The 18,984-nt window shown below is 47.4% G+C and overlaps 1 protein-coding gene across 3 annotated transcripts in view; it reads left to right on the top strand.

Moving 5' to 3' along the window:
• The window catches only part of VPS13C (vacuolar protein sorting 13 homolog C), a 555,353-nt gene extending 537,647 nt beyond the window's left edge, over positions 1 to 17,706 (top strand). For all 3 annotated transcript variants that reach the window (XM_082257056.1, XM_082257055.1, XM_082257057.1), the window contains 2 exons: positions 15,483 to 15,572; positions 16,977 to 17,706. In XM_082257056.1, coding sequence (XP_082113182.1) covers positions 15,483 to 15,572; positions 16,977 to 17,075 — 189 coding nt within the window. In that variant the 3' untranslated portion in view covers positions 17,076 to 17,706. The remainder of the gene's footprint in view (positions 1 to 15,482; positions 15,573 to 16,976) is intronic.
• The last annotated feature ends 1,278 nt before the right edge of the window (positions 17,707 to 18,984 follow it).

Below are 18,984 nucleotides of genomic sequence, written 5' to 3'. Positions count from 1 at the left end.
GCCTTTAAGGATCCGGCTGACCGAAAGGCGGAGGCTGTGGCCCGCCATATGTACACTCTGGCTGGTTCGGCAAAGATGCCAGTATTCACCATCGCTTTTCTGACCGAGTGGGTTAAGCTCTTACGCCATGACCTGGAGGGGAACAGCTTCCCTCTGAATTTGCCAAGCTGGCGGACCAGCTGGTCCTGGTGCTGCAGTTTATCTGTGATTCCTCTGTGGATGCGGCTCCCCTGATGGCTCGCCTCTTTGTTTTGGCAGTGGTCCTTTGGTGTGTCTTTTGGCTCAAGTGCTGGTCTGCGGATTAGACTTCAAAAAATCAAACCTTGATTGATCTTTCTTTCCAAGGAGATCGCCTGTTTGGATCTACCCTGGATAACATCATTAAACGTCTCACAGGGGGGAAGAGTACTTTCCTTCCGCAGGCTACTAAGGGCTACGAACTTCGTCTTAGACGGACGTGCGCCTTCCTTTTCAGCTCTTAAGGAGTTTTTTCATCCCTCATGTTCGACTGACAAGGGCTCGAAGCCTTTCAGGGCCTCTTCAGGAGGATCCAAACGAACCTGGTCTGGCAAGCCAAGATCAGGTTTCTTCAGACCCGGCTCCTTCAGCATGAAGGTACACCCTCAGCCATATCGGGGTAAGGGAACATCTTCGCTAGTTTTCTGACACATGGACTACCCTAGTGCAAGACAAGTGGGTCCACAAAATCATTCGGTCCGGCTACAAGATCGAGTTTTACTCTTGTCCCCCGGCAAGGTTTTTCCTTCCAACTTGCGCCTGTCCCCAGACCGCTTGCAGAGCCTGTTAGGGGAGGTACAAGACCTGTTGCTTCAAGGAGTGATTGTCCCAGTTCCGACTTCGGAACGTTTTCAGGGTTTTTACGCAAACCTGTTCACAGTCTCCAGGAAGGAAGGCAAAGTGTGTCCAATCCTGGACCTCAAGGCGCTAAACTGCTTTGTGCTGATATCAAGGATGCCTACCTTCACATTGCATGATGTGCCAGTCACCAATGTTTTCTCTGCTTTGCTGTGGGAGATTATTATCAGAGCATTATCAGTTTGTGGTGTACCCTTTGGTCTCACCTCTGCTCCTTGGGTCTTTACAAAAGTGTTAGCCCCAGTGCTAGCCTTGCTACGCCAACGAGGCAAGCCTTGCTACGCCAACGGGGCATCACGGTAGTGGGCTACTTGGACGATCTGCTTCTGCGAGCGGGGAACAAGGGAGTCCTTGATATGGTGGTTTCGTTCTCGGGGTCTTTGGCTGGGAAAATCCTTCCTCCCCTTGTATTAGGCAGTGGTCACCACAGATGCCAGCCTGTCCAGCTGGGAAGGAGTCCTCGGCAAGCATTCTGCTCAGGGGATCTGGACTCTGGAAGAGTCCAGACTACCGATCAGTGTCTTGGAACTCCGAGCAATCACACTGTGTCTGGATCATTTTTTTTTTTTTTCTAATTTTTTATTTTTTTTTGCCAGCAATTGTTTTGTTTAATATCTCATAAGGGTGCAGCACTCTCCTTCAATAAATCCAGTGCATACAATTTTCAATTAATAAAGTGCATAAATCATCAATTTCTATAAAAGTATACAATATATATAAGAAATAAATATATTCAATCAAAGTGAGTCCATCTTTCAACAAAAATAGAGAGATGTCACCAGCACACCAAGTTCTCCAAAAATGGGTCAGAATCTTTATTCAGCGATCACATCAATACAGCAAATCACAACGTTTCAGAGCTACACAGGGACCCCTTCATCAGACACATGCCTGATGAAGGGGTCCTGCATGGCTCCGAAACGTTGCAATTTGCTGTAATGATGCGATTGCTGAATAAATCTTTGGACCCATTTTTGTGCTGGTGACATCTCTCTATCTGAATAATCATATTTCCAGCCAGTGGTCACTTCGGCACCCACTTATATTTACAGCCATCTCTACAGGAACGTGCGGATTGTGGTCTTTCAACAAAGTCCATAAAATAAGATAAATCCAGTCTCTGTGAATAGTGCAGTCCCATACACCAAAAAATCTTGAGTATTTGACTCTGATCATCACTGTGCCCTTCACCCCACCCCACCCATGGGTGTCCTCTCACCTGCTTACACAGACCTCACTAACTACAGGAGGTCAATGTGCGCTTTTGCAGTGTTTAGGTGGCACTGCTTCCACTGGCTGTTCAGTCCTAGTTTGCAGATCTCAGCATTATGTCATTCATTTAGGAGGCAAGAGGGAAAGACCATAGTGCAGATCGATAATAAAAAGTAGTTTTCTCTATCGTTCAATTGACGGACGCAGTCCTCTGATGCATATCAGGGTAATACCGCCCCCTACAGGAGTAGGACACTAGGCAGAAAGAATTTTTGGCTACGCCTATGGGCAGTCCCTGGGGGTATACCCTCTATCTTCCTGCATAGGATGTCCGTTTTAATTTGCCTAGTCAGAAGTAAGGACCTAGTTCCTTGCTGGGATTTTTGGTCCTGGCATGGGAGTACTTTTTTATGTTGATTTTTTTTTAGCTAGTTTTTCTCCGGAAAGTTTTTCCTGTGAGATCTTCAAGCAATTATGCTGGTCTGGGCTCCGCGCTTGGTCGGCCGCTACATAGTCCCACTGGATGGAGACTGGCACCGCAAGTTAAACATCTCACCAGGACACACACCACAGGGTCTAGGCTTATGTCACAGCGTTCCTATTTGGCCAACAGCCCCCCTACTCTGGTGGCGTGGGGTCCTATCATGCGATGGCGCCTCTCACTCCTGGGTTTTTCATCTGTCCTGTTATGACCCTCCTCCTTGCCCCCTCTACCCCCTCCCCCAGCTGGGGGACTGTTCTGGGCCTACCTGAGGCTGGAGCCTGGTGTGCAGGCCGCATGGGGGGCCGGGGGGTGCTCCGTTTGTGGTGCTCGGTCGCTGGTGCAGGGGGGGCCTCGGTCGGGCCCTCCAGGGCTGAATGAGGTAGTAGGGCTGGCTTGGGGTCTCTGTGGGGGTGTCCGATTTCCGCGCTGGCCGCATTTTTGTTGTAGCCTTTGTCTGCAGTTATGGCAGCGGCCATCTTGGTGGGGTGGTTTTCGGGCCATTTTGCAGTGGATTTTTGCTGGGATGGCCCATGGGTGTGCCTGGAGGCGTTTTTTTCAGGGAAGGAGCCCCTCTCATCAGCCTGGGAAGCTTCTGGCTTGGATTTCCCTTTCTGAGCCACCGCTGACACGTGCAGACCTCCTGAGGATTGCTGCTTTCCAAGGACAGTGAGTTTCTGGGGGCTTATTCTCTCTTTCTCTGCGGGCCTTGCCTCCGGGGGGCGCTGTAGCGCTATGGGCACATTCCCTTTTCATACAAAAAAAATTAAATTTCTGTCATTTTTCTTAAAGTTTGCTGGCGGGTCCTATTAGTGCAATATGGACCCCTCAGACCATGTGTCCCCACCTGATCCCCTCACAGAGGCCCCAGATACAAAAGATAAAAAATTGATGCAGGGATATGCCAAACCAGCCAAAGGTCCCTTCCCCAAACTAATTCATGCAAGAAACAGAAAACAATGTCCCTGGGGAATTTGTATGAACCAGGCTGGAGATAATAGAGGTAGTAAAGAAAATGAAAAAGAGTAGGTAAAAAGTAAACATTTATTGATCCATTTAAAATCACAAATCACATATATAACACTAGAATAAAATGTAAAGGAACATGATGATGTAAACACGTTCAATGGATATTACACGTATCCTGGTGAGGAATGCAGATCAGAGGTTCTTGAGACAGGTAAGTGTATCCAACATGTTTCGGAATTTGGAAAATTCCTTCTTCAGGGAAAATATACACAACCATGCGATCACCACATCAACATCCAAACGGCAAGATGCCTATGCATAGATCCTTGCAGCAATGGGTAAAAAAATATATAATAGGGTAAATATCTGTATAGCCGTATCAATGCCAAACATATATGAGGCCCACTTGAGTTGCACCAATGGAGAAAGGGATTTAGGGAGATGTATACAGGGCCGCTTGGCGTGGTATAACCTACAGGGCAAAATGAGCCCCCCTGTATCCGAGTGGTTCTGTAGCTTCACAGAGTGTGTCCCGTCTCCCCCACACAAGCCGTGTCCACGTGGTGGTCACAAGGAGCACCTATGGAGGAATGGCTCCACACCCGCAAGGGGAGAAAAAGGTGTCCAAAGTAAACCAGCACAGGCTCCACTGCAATGACCCAAAGGGCCCTCCAGGTCACAACTGTCCACTGATGAAATGAAATGACCCCCCCACCCCTGCCTCCTCTAATGTTTCAGACTGAGTCTGACCCAGTCACCGCAGACGCGGGTGGCCGGGCCGGGTAGGGTACCCCGCGAGGTACCTCCTCTGATAGTGAGGATGAACTTTCTGCCTCTTCTGCTGCGCAGAATAAGGCGTGGGTGGACGCACTGGTTGTTTCGGTGCGTGAAACCCTAAAATTGGGTGATGCGGCTGTCGTCACTCCTGGAGCGCGGGTTGCCTTTGGCGCCCATAAGCCTCCGAGGGTAGAAAAGTATTTTCCCTTCCCCACTTATTTTGCTGGCCTACTCGCCAAAGAATGGGAGCGGCGGACACGTTCTCCCGGGGTGTCTAGGCGGTTTACCAGGCACTATCCTTTTGAGGAGTATCTGGTGAAGAAGTGGTCGGGCTTCCTAAGGTGGATCCCCCGGTCTCCAGACTTAACAAAGCTACCGTGATTCCGGTGGAAGATTCCCCGTCCTTTAAGGACCCAGTGGATAGGAAGGTGGAGGCTGTGGCCCACAACATGTACACTATGGCGGGGACTGCGCTAAAGCCTGCCATTGTTTCGGCCATTGTCACCCAAACAGTGACTGAATGGGCGAAGATGCTACGCCGTGACGTGGAGGACCAGCCTGTCCCTCCTGAATTTGGGTAACTATTGGACCAGATGAAGCAGGCGCTGCAGTATGCTTGCGATGCTGCGCTGGACATTGCTTCCCTTTTGGGTCGTCTGTCGTTATCGGTGGTGGTCATGAGGCGTATGCTCTGGCTGAAGTGTTGGTCTGCGGATCAGGCTCCTAAGAAGGCCTTGACGGAACTCCCCTTTCAGGGGGACCGTCTGTTTGGGGCTACCCTGGACGACATTATTAAAGGTGTTACGGGGGGTAAGAGTACCTTTCTCCCGCAGGCTTCCAGGGGTAGGGACTCTTGCCGTAGGCGGGGTCCGTCCTTTTCGGCTCACAGAAAGTATTCTCATCCCTCGGGGGGGGGGGGCAGACTAAGCCCTTCAAGGCTCCCTCGGGTGCTCCCAAGCGTCCCTGGGCTGGGAAACAGAAGTCCGGTTCCGCCAGACCTCCGGACAAGGCCCCGTCGGCCTGAAGGTGCGCCCTCACTCGTGATTGGGGTGGGGGGACGCCTTTGCCGGTTCTCGGACGTGTGGCTGGCCTTGATCCCAGACAAATGGGTCCGGGAGGTTGTGCGGTCCGGATACAAGATCGAGTTTCGATCCGTTCCTCCGGTCAGGTTTTTCCCTTCCAATGTCCGCCTATCCCCGGATCGCTTGCAAGCCCTCTATGGGGCAGTGCAGGACTTGCTCCAGCAAGGAGTGATAGTGTCTGTTCCGCACATGGAACACTTTCACAGGTTTTATTCCAACCTGTTCACGGTTCCCAAGAAGGAGGGCAAGGTGCGGCCGATCTGGACATAAAGGCACTGAATGTGTTTGTGCGTGCTCAAAAGTTCAAGATGGAAACTACTCGCACGGTGGTGGCCTCCCTACAGGGGGGACTTCCTGGCCTCAATAGACATCAAGGATGCCTACCTTCACATTCCAATCTGTGCTGCTCACCAACGGTTTCTCCATTTTGCCGTGGGAGAAGATCACTATTAGTTTGTGGTGTTACCCTTTGGTCTCGCCTTGGCTCCTCGGGTCTTCACAAAGGTGTTGCACTGGTCCTGGCACTGTTGCGACAGCCGGGGATATCGGTCCTGGGCTACCTGGACGATCTGATTCTTTGTGCGGAGTCCCCCTGCGTTGCTGAGGGAAAACTTGGGGGTCACCATGCGTACTCTGGAGGAGTTCGGTTGGATAGCGAACCTTCAAAAGTAGTCTCTGACCCCTTCCATGGGACTGGTCAATCTTGGCCTGACCTTGGACTCGTCCTCTGCCAGGGTATTTCTTTCTCCAGAAGATCCAGTCAGCAGTTTGTTTGTTGATGTCCAATGACCGGCCGTCCCTTCGGACCTGTATGAGAGTACTGGGACTGATGGTGTCCTTCTTTGAGGCGGTCCCCTTTGCTCAGTTCCACACGAGGGTTCTTCAAAGGGAAATTCTTCTCAAGTGAAACAAACACCCGAATTCTCTGGATTCTCGGATTGGGTTAAGCCACGGGACCAGAGAGTCTCTGGTCTGGTGGCTTCGGTCCCCGATGCTTCAGTCAGGGAAATCCTTTCTCCCTATATACTGGACAGTTGTCACCACGGAGTCTTTCCGGGTGGGTGGTCATCCTCAATCAGGACTCGGCTCAGGGAGTCTGGTCCCTGGAGGAATCTCGATTGCCGATCAATGTCCTATAGCTGAGAGCGATCCGGCTTTGCCTGACGCACTGGACCGATCGTCTGAAGGGTTGTCCCGTGCGCATTCAATTGGACAATGCCACGGCGTGGCTTACGTCAATCACCAAGGGGGCACCAAGAGTGTAATTGCGGCCCTGGAAGTGGAGGACATTCTACGTTGGGCGGAGCGCCATGTTCCGGCTCTCTTCGTGGTCAACATTCCGAGAGTGGAAAATTTGTCAGGCGGATTACCTCAGCCACCAGGCCTTGGATGCAGGGGAGTGGTCCCTGCATCCGGAGATGTTTCAACCGTTGTGCCTTCACTGGGGCACTCTGGACATGGGTCTGTTGGCATCTCAAATCAACAGGAAGGTACATAGGTTTGTGGCCCGCTTCCGGGACCCTCTAGAAGATGCGCTGGTGGCCCCCTGGTGCCAGTACCGGCTGATATATGCCTTTCCTCCTCTCAAGTTGCTGCCGAGACTTCTTCGCAAGATAGAGGCGGAAGGGATTCCGATCATTCTTGTGGCTCCGGACTGGCCTTGTCACGCCTGGTACGCTGACCTGGTCAAGCTTGTCGCAGACGCCCCATGGAGACTTCCTCTCAGGGTGGATCTGCTGTCTCAGGGGCCAATCTTCCACCTTGCTTTACAGTCACTGGCTTTGACAGCTTGGCTGTCGAAAGCCAGGTGCTGAAGGACAGGCGTTTATCTGCTTCAGTGATTCCCACTCTTCTAAAAGCGAGGAAGGCGACTTCCAGGAAGATTTATCATCGTACGTGTCAGTCGTACATTGCATGGTGTGAGTCCCTTGGGACCCACCCTCGCTCCTTTTCGATGGCTCGGATCTTGGCTTTCCTTCAACGGGGAGTTGATCAAAAGTTGGCCTTGAGTACTATCAAGGGTCAGGTCTCGGCCTTGGCTATTTTCTTTCAGAGGCCATTGGCCGCACATTCCCTGGTGCATAGTTTCATCCAGGGGGTGTGACACTTGGTACCTCCGGTGCGACCTCCGCTACCACCATGGGATCTTAATTTGATGCTGTTGGTTCTCCAGAGGCCTCCCTTTGTGAATATTCGGGAGGTCCCCCTGCTTACCTCATCTCGGAAGGTGGCCTTCTTGGTGGCTATTACTTCTGCGCGCGGAACTGGCGGCGCTGTCCTGTCGTTCTCCCTATCTGGCGGCTCACAGGGACAGGGTGGTACTTCGGCCGTATCCATCCTTCCTGCCGAAGGTGGTTTCCAGTTTTCACTTAAATGAGGACATTGTGTTACCTTCCTTGTGTCCTAAGATGTTAGGACAGGCGCTCAAGGTGTATTTGGCATCTACTGAGTCTTTTTGCGAGTCTGACTCTGTGCTCACGGATGGCCCAAAGAAGGGGCTGCCTGCATCTGCTGCGACTATTTCCAGATGGATCAGACAGACAGTGGTGCATGCTTATTCCATTAGAGGTCAAGTTCCGCCCTTCCCTGTCAAGGCGCACTCTACTCGGGTGCTTAGTGCTTCTTGGGCTTTTCGCCATCAGGCGTCTGTGCTTCAGGTGTGCAAGGCGGCAGTGGCGTAGCGTGGGGGGTGCTGAGGGGGCCACTCGCACCGGGCGCAAAATGTAGGGGGCGCATCCCACGCCCGCCATCCGCGGGATCATAGTGTCCCTTTATTTTGATGATGTCCCGTCCAGCGGCCCGCCCGCCCGCACTTCTCTTCTTGGCTCTGTGACTGCTGCTTGGTGCAGGAAGAGTGGCGGACCGCTGAAGGTATTACGTGCGGCCAGGGGGCGGGGCGGGGCTGGTCGGACTCGTGGGTGAAGATGACAGTCTTGTGCGTGTGCAGCACTGCTTCTGGAGTCTCCCCCTGCTATCCGGGCCGGCCGCCGACACGCTGTTCCCTCCACTCCGGATCGCCTTCTCGAGTCGCCAGTGTTTGGACACAAAACAAGGTAAGTGATGTGCTGCCTGCCCCCGGGGGGCCCAGTAAAGTGGACATGGGAGGGGGTGAGGTGGGGTCAGTGTAGGGGGTGTCAGTATAGGTGTCAGTATAGGGGGGGGTCAGTATAGGTCTCAGTGTAGGTGTCAGTGTATGGGGGGGGGGTGTCAGTGTAGGGGGGGTGTCAGTGTAGGTGTCAGTGTAGGGGGGATGTCAGTGTATGGGGGGTGTCAGTGTATGGGGGGGGGTCAGTATAGGTCACAGTGTAGGTGTCAGTGTATGGGGGGGTCAGTATAGGTGTCAGTGTATAGGGGGGGTCAGTGTAGGTGTCAGTGTATGGGGGGGGGTCAGTATAGGTCTCAGTGTAGGTGTCAGTGTATGGGGGGGGCGGTCAGTATAGGTGTCAGTATATGGGGAGGTCAGTGTAGGGGGGATGTCAGTGTAGGTGTCAGTGTATGGGGGGGTCAGTATAGGTCTCAGTGTAGGTGTCAGTGTATGGGTGGGGTCAGTATAGGTCTCAGTGTAGGGGGTGTCAGTGTATGGGGGGGTCAGTATAGGTCTCAGTGTAGGTGTCAGTGTATGGGGGGGTCAGTGTAGGGGGGATGTCAGTGTAGGTGTCAGTGTATGGGGGTGTCAGTGTATGGGGGGGGGTCAGTATAGGTCTCAGTGTAGAGGGTGTCAGTGTATGGGGGGGTCAGTATAGGTCTCAGTGTAGGTGTCAGTGTATGGGGGGGGTCAGTGTAGGGGTCAGTGTATGGGGATGTCAGTGTAGGTGTCAGTGTATGGGGGGGTCAGTATAGGTGTCAGTGTATGGGGGGGGGGGTCAGTGTAGGGGAGGTCAGTGTGAGATTGTGGGGGGGGTCAGTGTCGGTGTCAGTGTAGGGGGGTCAGTGTAAAGGGGTCAATGTATGGGGGGCTCAGCGTATGGGGGTCAGTGTCGGTGTCAGTATAGGGGGATAAGTGTAGGGGGGTCAGTGTATGTGTCAGTGTAGGGGGGTGTCAGTGTATGAGGGGGTCAATGTAGAGGGGGGTCAGTATAGGTGTTAGTGTATGGGGGGGTCAGTGTAGGTGTCAGTGTAGGGGGGTCAGTGTAGATGTCAGTGTATGGGGGGTCAGTGTAGGTGTTAGTGTATGGGGGGTCAGTGTAGGGAGGGTCAGTGAAGGAGTCAGTGTAGGGGGGGTGAGTGTAGTGGTCAGTGTAGGGCGGGGGGGTCAGTGAAGGTGTCAGTGTAGGGGGTTCAGTGAAGGTGTCAGGTAGGTCAGTGTAGTGGTCAGTATAGTAATTAGGCAGCTCCGTGTAGTGGTCAGGTAGGTCTGTGTAGGTGTCAGTATAGTAATCAGGTAGGTTAGTGTAGAAATAAGGTAGGTCTCTGTAGTGGTCAGCTAGGTCAGTGTAGGTGTCAGTGTAGTGGTCTAGTAGGTTTGTGTAGGGGGCGCAAATTACTTGCATTGCCCCGGGCGCTGACAACCCACGCTACGCCACTGCAAGGCGGTGACTTGGTCGTCTGTTCACACCTTTACCAAATTTTATAAGGTGGATGTGATGGCATCTGCGGATGCCTCCTTTGGCTCCAAGGTTTTGCAGGCTGCGGTTTAGGGGGCCTCTTGGCCTTCCTTGAGGGTGTTTTTTCTGTTTGTTTTCAGGTGGACCTCATCTGATTGTTCTGAGGTGTCCTGTGTTGCCTGGTTGGCCATATTGGCCTTGGGGGACTGTTTTCTCTTTGTTCTGGTTCCCACCCCTCATTTTATGGCACTGCTTCAGAAAACTGATTTTTTGACTTACCGTAAAATCCTTTTCTCTTAGGTTCATTGACGGATGCAGTACCCGCCCCTCTAATTTTTTGAGTGGGTTGGTGTGTTTTTCTCTGACACTGCTTTGATACAAAACTGACATCCTATGCAGGAAGAGAAAGGGTATACCCCCAGGGACTGCCCATAGGTGTAGCCAGAAATGTTCTGCCTTGTGTCCTACTCCTGTAGGGGGTGGTATTACCCTACTGATATGCATCAGAGGACTGCGTCCGTCAATGAACCTAAGAGAAAAGGATTTTACGGTAAGTCAAAAACCCAGTTATTTCCATATAAAATACACTCACATTTCAGAAGTAAAAAAAAAAATGGCGTTTCTCTTTCGTTCACTGACAGACACAGCTTAAAGTCTTCAGACAATTGGGCTTATGCTCTTGCTCTTGCTCTCTAGGAGTAGGTCTAGGCAGAAACCTTTTTTGTTACGCCTCTGGGGCAGTCCCAGAGGGTATACCATCACTTCCTGCTGTAGGACTTCCAGTTTTTTCTGCCCAGTTCACGAGTAAGGACCTGGCTCTCTCCTTGAATCTGCAGTCTTCGTATTTTTTCCTATTTAAATGGAATTTGTTACTTTTCTTTATTATTTTGGTTCCTGTGTGAACTACAATCATGAGTCTCTGGGGGTACACTATCCTTCCTTGCTGTATACAGCACCACCGGTGCACTGCTTCTTGTAGTGCCACAGCGGTGCACGGGGTAGGGGCCTCCTGTTTAAAAAAAAAATAAAAAATTTCTTTGCTGAGCAGCGGTTCCGCTCAACCCCTTATGGTTATGGAGCCTGGGAAGCTCGTTTCACCACCCGATCCACTCCTGGAAGCTGCGGGACCCTCTGGGTCTGAGTCTGCCCTGGCAGCCATGATGGCAGCCCTACAGTCACTTGTAGCCAAAGTAAATTTGGCTCTGGGCACCATCAAGGCCAGATTTCCGCCTTGGCTATTTTTTTTCCCAAGGCCGTTGGCGGCAAAGTCCTTGGTTCACACTTTTGTGCAGGGAGTTCGCCATCTGGCTCCTCCGGTGCGATCCGTGGGATCTCAGTTTGGTTCTGTCTGTGCTTCAAAGGCCTCCCTTTGAATATATTCGAGAAATTCCTCTGCTCACTCTGTCGCAGAAGGTGGCTTTCTTAGCAGCTATTACTTCCGCGTGTCGGAGTTGGCTGCGTTGTCCTGTCTGTCACCTTGGTGATTCATAGGGACAAAGTGGTGTTATGACCCTGTCAGGCGTTCCTTCCTAAGGTTGTCTCAGGGTTTCATTTAAATGAGGACATTGTGCTACCGTCCTTGTATCCTAAGCCTAAACATCCTAAGGAAATTGCCTTATATTCCTTAGCTGTGGTAAGAGTGATTCAGGTTTACCTGATAGTGACTAAACCGATTAGGAAATCCAATTCTTTTTTTGTTCTTACGGATGGACCTCGTAAGGGACATCTGCTGTGACCAATTCCAAGTAGATCAGGCAGACGGTGCAGCAGGCCTACTCCATTAAGAGTCAGGTTCCTCCTTTCTCTGTTAAAGCGCATTCTACAAAGGCGCTTAGTGCCTCATGGGCCTTCCGTCATCAGGCTTCAGTGGTTCAGGTGTACACACATTCACAAAATGTTATAAAGTGGATGTACTTGCTTCTTCGGGTGCGGTGTTTGGCCACAAAGTTTTGCAGACTGCGGTTGCGGAGGCTTCCACTTGTTGAGGGTAAGAAAAAATTCTGGTGGTGAACTCCAGTTGTTCCTAGTTGAGCTGCTGCTGTTACCTGATTGGCTATGTTTAGCCTTTCTGGAAATTCTGTGTTTGCTGTGTTTTTTTCCCACTCCTCATGTTGCACTGCTTTGGGACATCCCAATGGTCTGAAGACGGTCAGTGAACGAAAGAGAAAACTGGATTTTTGTCTTACCGTAAAATCCTTTTCACTGACAGATACAGCACCCGCCCTTCATTTGGGGTTGAGTTTTTTGTTCTTCTGACACTGTTTGTTACAAACTGGAAGTCCTACAGCAGGAAGTGATGGTATACCCTCTGGGACAGCCCCGGGGCATAACCAAAAAAGTTTCCGCCTAATCCTACTCCTAGAGAGCAAGAACATAAGCCCAATGGTCTGAAGACTTGAAGCTGTGTCTTGTCAGTGAACCTCAGAGAAAAGGATTTTACGGTAAGACAAAAATCCGGTTATCTCAGTATCATTCTCGGCGTTCACAGCTCCGCCCAGCGCGATTACATCACCACCCACCTCATGCATTGCGCCCAATGGGCTTTCTCAAAGGTTCAGGCTTCAGGGAACCCCGGTAACAGCTGATGAGTCATCAGTTGTTAAGGACACAGCGGCCAGCTTGCTGGCCCGCTCCTTAGCAACCAGCTATTCTTCAAATAGAATTCAGATTGTAGATACATTTTTGACCAATTTCGAATTGTTCTGAAAATGTAAAAATTCATTAGATAAGGAAAATACGAAATTAAACTAAACACATTTCAACAAAATCCATTACTGTTGAAATTGTGGGATTCGGATACATCTTAATCTCCCAATAACCAAAAATTGGTCTGAATTTATATTCAGACAGAAACTATACTGAACAAAATTATAAACCCAACACTTGTTTTTGCCCCCATTTTTCATGAGCTGAACTGAAACCGGGATTCATCCGTGAAGAGAACACCTCTCCAAAGTGCCAGACGCCAGCGAATGTGAGCATTTGCCCACTCAAGTCGGTTACGACAACGAACTGCAGTCAGGTCAAGACCCAGATGAGGACTACGAGCATGCAGATGAGCTTCCCTGAAGTCAGGTCGAGACCCCGATGAGGACGACGAGCATGCAGATGAGCTTCCCTGAGACGGTTTCTGACTGTTTGTTCAGAAATTCTTTGGCTATGCAAACCGATTGTTGAAGTGGCTGTCCAGTTGGCTGGTCTCAGACGATCTTGGAGGTGAAGACACGCTGGATGTGGAGGTCCTGGGCTGATGTGGTTACACGTGGTCTGCAGTTGTGAGGCCGGTTGAATGTACTTCCAAGTTCTCTGAAATTGCTTTGAAGACGACTTATGGTAGAGAAATGAACATTCAATTCTTGGGCAACAGCTCTGGTGGACATTCCTGCAGTCAGCATGCCAATTGCACGCTCCATCAAAACGTGCGACATCTATGCCATTGTGCTGTGTGATAAAACTGCACATTTTGAAAGGGGCTTTTTATTGTGGCCAACTTAAGACACACCTGTGCAATAATCATGCTGTCTAATCAACATCTTGATATGCCACACCTATGAGGTGGATGGATTATCTCTGCAAAGGAGAAGTGCTCACTAACACAGATTTAGACAGATTTGTGAACAATATTTGATAGAAATAGGCTTTTTGTGTACATAGAAAAAGTCTTAGATCTTTGAGTTCAGCTCATGAAAAATGGGGGCAAAAACAAAAGTTTTGCGTTTATAATTTTGTTCAATGTAATTGCAAGTCATAAACCCCAAAATATATATTATCTGAAAGCAGACACCTTAGAGAATAAAATGGTGGTAGTTCCAATTTTTATACGTTACACGATATTAGCGTTTAGAGATGCAAAATTCCAGTAACAAAATACCCTAAAGTTCATTTTAGGGCACACAAACGCAATACATTATCCAATTTTTAGGAAAACTATAAAAGATAAGGTTGCGTTAAGAAAATAGATACCCAACATGTCGAGCTTTAAAATTGTCTGCACCCATGAAACAGCGACAAACTGCAGAGCCCCATATTTTCCATAGGCAACACTTTAAAAAGCCCCTGCAGGTTATCAGTTTAGAGTTAACCAGGGCCTCTGGTGCTAGAATTATTGCTCACTCTGTCGTGTGCAAAGATATGTAACATGTGCAGCGCAAAATTTTCATGCTTAGGCGCCCCCGATGCATCTTTGTTTTGTAGGGGGGGGGGCCTCAAAACTTTTGGAGGGATGTAACTTTATTTGCTTACAAGTTAAAACTTTTTTTTTTTTTAAATTAGGGACAAAAAGTCCCCCATTTGATGTTTTTTTTTTTTTTTGAGCCAGGTTCTCGTTAATGAGACATCCAGGGTTTAAAAGACCCCGGATGTCTCACCTGTCCTCCATATTGGACTGCATTAGATTATTTTCCAGTCATAAAGGCTGAAGAAAGAGAAAGATGCTACCAGGTCAGCAAGAAGAAGGAAACCAATGTTCCTCCAGTGGAGCCCAGGTTACATGGCTGGGGAGGGGGCTGCCAGCTTGCTTCTATCTGACAGCTGGCAGTCAGTTTGTCTGGCTGCAACCCCCGGGAGGGTGTAACAATGATTGTAAGGCAGGTCTTCTCATCCAACATGAGCCTCTAACTTTAGAAATGCTCTGTTTGCTGAATGAGCACAAATCTCCCCAGATACTCCCAAAATCTTGTGGATAGCCTTTCCAGAAGAGTGGAGGCTGTTATAGCTCCCTATGGTTTGGGAATAGGATGTCCAACAAGCTTATAAAGGTTTAGGATTGGGATGTCCAGCAGGCTCATATAGGTCAGGTGTTTTGGCCAAGTAGAGTAACTGATTTAGCGAGGTTCTGTTTAAATATATTTGTGTTGCTGTTTAGCCTTTCACTGCATTGGCCCTCATGGCTAACCTATAAATCCTTGCTTATCTGTAATAATTTGGCATGTGCGTAATGTTACTAGTTACAGATTACAAACTTCCATAAATGTCTAAGAAGCATTATTGCATGTCTCTACTACATTGTAAAGATCTCTGAATCCCAATGTCATTACTGGGTACCAACAACAAATTCTATTTAGTCTCCACCGAAAGCGTTTGTTACCCCAAAACGTCATATTCCTGATATGTGTTTGCTGTACCATATACTTGTATGAGAAAGTATTCTGTTCTCTTTGTATTGCTTCCTTTATGTGAAATCCCTGGTGTTCCTGCTAGTCCCCTTGCTTTCCTATTAAAAACTGACCACACAAAGCAGGAGCGCACTCAGTGCACTCTCTTCCAATGATCAGACTTGTCCTAACATGCCCCCGCTCAGTGTATTGCTGTTTCTCCTGCCCTAGCTCTTATGCAGCTGAGAACAGAGGGAATGTGATAACTTCTAAAAAAAAAAGGTATTTATAATACATTTTTATATCCATACAAAAATATTTTGCTTTTCTTTGCTTTTCATTTCTATTTTAAACGGATTGGGTTGTTCTACAAGGTGATCATTTACAATCACTTTAAATAACAATCTGCACCAATAGCTTGGCTCATTGCCTATCCTTCTTTTCACAGGACAAGAGTATAAATGTCTTTCAGAAAAAGGAAAACAGGAGTCAGGAAGTTCAAAGAAGGATTATGCTCCAAAATAGTGCGACTGCCCAGGTACATAGCTACTTAATTATATGCTTGTCGCTGATGCATTCCAGCACACATACACATTCTTAGCCTGACTCTTGCCTGACCTTTTTTTCAGTTTACTCAAGTGAGTTTGACTCAAAAATGTTGTTAAAAAACAAATTACACTGCGCTTGATAGATAGGGTTACAAAGATAAAGTATCAGCTGCTAGTATAAACAGTTGTAAAACCTCAACTATAAGAAAATAAAAACAAGGTATACAGCGCTTGACACAGTGATCTCAATCTCAGCAAAAGCTTAAGATAAAGGTGAGTCCATACAAACTATATGTAATTTCATAAATCACTTAGTAATGAAAGTCCATATAGAAAAAAGGAGTCCAAGAGGAATTCCCGCAGACCAGGTGGTAATTAAAGAGATAAAGCCTCCACCAAACACCAATAAGTGTGGCCTCTTACCAGAGTTGAATGATCCCCATTACAGGGATCTCAGCACGCCTTACAGGAAATCCTTATGACCCCCAATGGATACACAGATGAAATGTTCTTCTCCAACAGGTTACAGCCTTAATGATCTTAAATTGTATTTCCTCTCACAAAAAAAGGTAACAACCTGGATGTCATAGAAATGAGAAAGGAAAAATCCTCATGGTGTAGTATGTTACACTATGTACTTTATTAGGTATAGAGCAAAAAGAAATAAGCAAAAATGCTTTTTTGATTCCAGTTAGAAGCAAGATAGCCGAGCGGGTGCAGCTACCACACAATCCATCCATGATTCCTCCACAGGATTGATCCTTGATGCCCGAATTGTCTGCTCAAAATGTGAGTGTGTTTTTTGCTCAATACCTAATAAAGTACATAGTGTAACATACTACACCATGAGGATTTTTCCTTTCTCATTTCTATGACACTCGGGTTGTTACCTTTTTCTGTGAGAGGAAATACAATTTAAGATCATTAAGGCTGTAACCTGTTGAAGAAGAACCTTTCATCTGTGTATCCATTGGGGGTCATAAGGATTTCCTGTAAGGAGTACTGAGATCCCTGTAATGGGGATCATTCAACTCTGGTAAGAGGCCACACTTATTGGTGTTTGGTGGAGGCTTTATCTCTTTAATTACCACCTGGTCTGCGGGAATTCCTCTTGGACTCCTTTTTTCTATATGGACTTTTATTACTAAGTGATTTATGGAATTACATATAGTTTGTATGGACTCACCTTTATCTTAAGCTTTTGCTGAGATTGAGATCACTGTGTCAAGCGCTGTATACCTTGTTTTTATTTTTAAAAATGTTGTTGCTATAACCAATTTAGTCCCTCTGCTTATGCCTTTTTGCTGCATACATCTTCTTGGTATTTTATTCAACCTGTGAAATTGTTTTACAAAGTTGTCAGTGACTATTTTTTTCTTGGCTTTTTGTTTCAGGAAGTCCTCAAAGCTTTAGATGAAGCATGCGATACTCATCAGCAACACACATTAGTGAGGCAAACGTCTGAGAGGTTTATCAAGCAATTCAGCAACTAACATACAGTGTTTTATTGTTAGTAATTTTTCATATTAGAAACATATAATTCAGAATATTTTCCATAACGCATGTTGTTACATATGCTGTCTTACTCTTACCACTGACATGGTATATATGAATCTCTTTTCGGAGAGATTGTCCTCTTGACAATTTGCACTGTTATGACAGGCTGTGTCTATATGTACATTTGCATTGTGGATTGTTTCATTTAGCGCTCACTTTGTACTATGATTTGAAAGTCGAAGATGGTTCATTAATGTATTTTGATATTCAGATTGGTTCAGTTTTTTGTTTTAATGGAGAAAGCACTGCCATAATAAAGAAATTGCATTTGATTAAACATAAAGTCTTTTTTTTTTCCTGTGTTGCTAGGCTGACCTCCTTAGTGTTATGGGTCACATAAATCCTCTGTTCTCCACAGCTACCACTACGTACTGTATAATCTATAACTTGGCTGAATGGTGAAAGAGTTCAAATGTGATTACTATTTGACATTAAAGTAATGATGGTCTGTATGTCCCTAGACATGGCAGTTAGTAGCACCGTTTTGTGAGGTCCACTGTTGTAAACAATAGCACATGTACCCATAATATGCTTTTTTGGAGGGGCTTAAGTCAGGAATGCAAACATACAGAACATAATTTTATAGTAATTTCAGCCACAATATTCTTGTCGCCTACTCCAGCTATTATTTTTTGTCACCAGTGTCATCTAAGCCATACTTTTCACATTTTTCATATTTTTTTTTTTTTTTTTTTACATTTATTGAAAAAACATGAGAAAGGCAGATTCCAAGTATACATACACATGCAAAATAGGAAATATACAAAGGATCTTATGACAGTGAGTCACAATTGTTACTGATTCATGTCAAACAGTACAAAAAAGAGGACCGGAACCAACCATAAAAAAAAAAGAAATACAGGTCCTGAAAGATACCAACTGTAATGATAACCTGGGACCAGTAAAGGGAGTAGGGGGAAACATCCCCAAGTGCTAACAGGCTGGCGTGTTATAATTTAATTTTGGGAAGTAATCCCAAAACAGGGAAGCTTCCAAGAAAACTCTTTAAGTGATTGGAAAACTGCCCAATTTTTACAGATATCTGAAAACAGGGAAGAGAAAAAAAAGGGAGGGTTATTTGGGTGGGAGGTTTGAAAAGTGGATTCTGAGTTAGTCAATCTGCAGTGAGATGTGAGAACACCATCAGCCAGTAGAAGTCACCTCAATGAGAGCCTTCACTTTCTCAGAATAGATAAACATGTTCCATAATATCCAGGTGTATGTGTAGGCCACTCGTTTCTGACGGACGGTCAAAACCAGGTCCTCCAGGGGGAATGCAAGACTTGGCCCTATTCAGAAGGTGTCGAAGAATAGATTTCTTTGAGACCTTGGCGGGGATTGTGGAAGCGTGCAATAGGAAAAGCGCTGGATCCTCGGGGACTCTGTAGTCAGTAAATTTTTGAAAAATCATACAGACCTCCTTCCAGAAACTTCCCAACTTGTTACGGGACCAGAAGATATGTAGCAATGTCCCATGTTCCTCCTGACATCGCCAATATAGAGCATAGGTGGTCGGGAAGTATTTATGAAGGAGAGAAGAGGTAGGATACCACCGGGTAGAGTTCCTGAAATTGGTTTTATGCACTTTTGTGCAGATTGAGGATTCCAAAGCAAATCGGGTAATATTGGAACGTTGTGCCTTTGAGAATGTTCTACCCAGGTCTGATTCCCATTTTGCCAAGTAGGGGGGGGGAAAGAAAATCATCATGTGGAGTTACTAAAAGGATGTACATTTCCGAAAAGGGCATGAGGAAATGTGCCACTCTCAGAGCAGTACACTTCAAGTGTAGTCATGTTGCTGCGAATATTGTCGGGGGCTGGAAGAGTCTGTAGGAAATGGTGTAA

The sequence above is a fragment of the Pelophylax lessonae genome (genome assembly GCF_965119305.1).
Source record: "Pelophylax lessonae genome assembly, chromosome: 4".
Lineage (NCBI taxonomy): Eukaryota > Metazoa > Chordata > Amphibia > Anura > Ranidae > Pelophylax > Pelophylax lessonae.
This window is presented reverse-complemented; position numbering and strand designations above follow the sequence as displayed.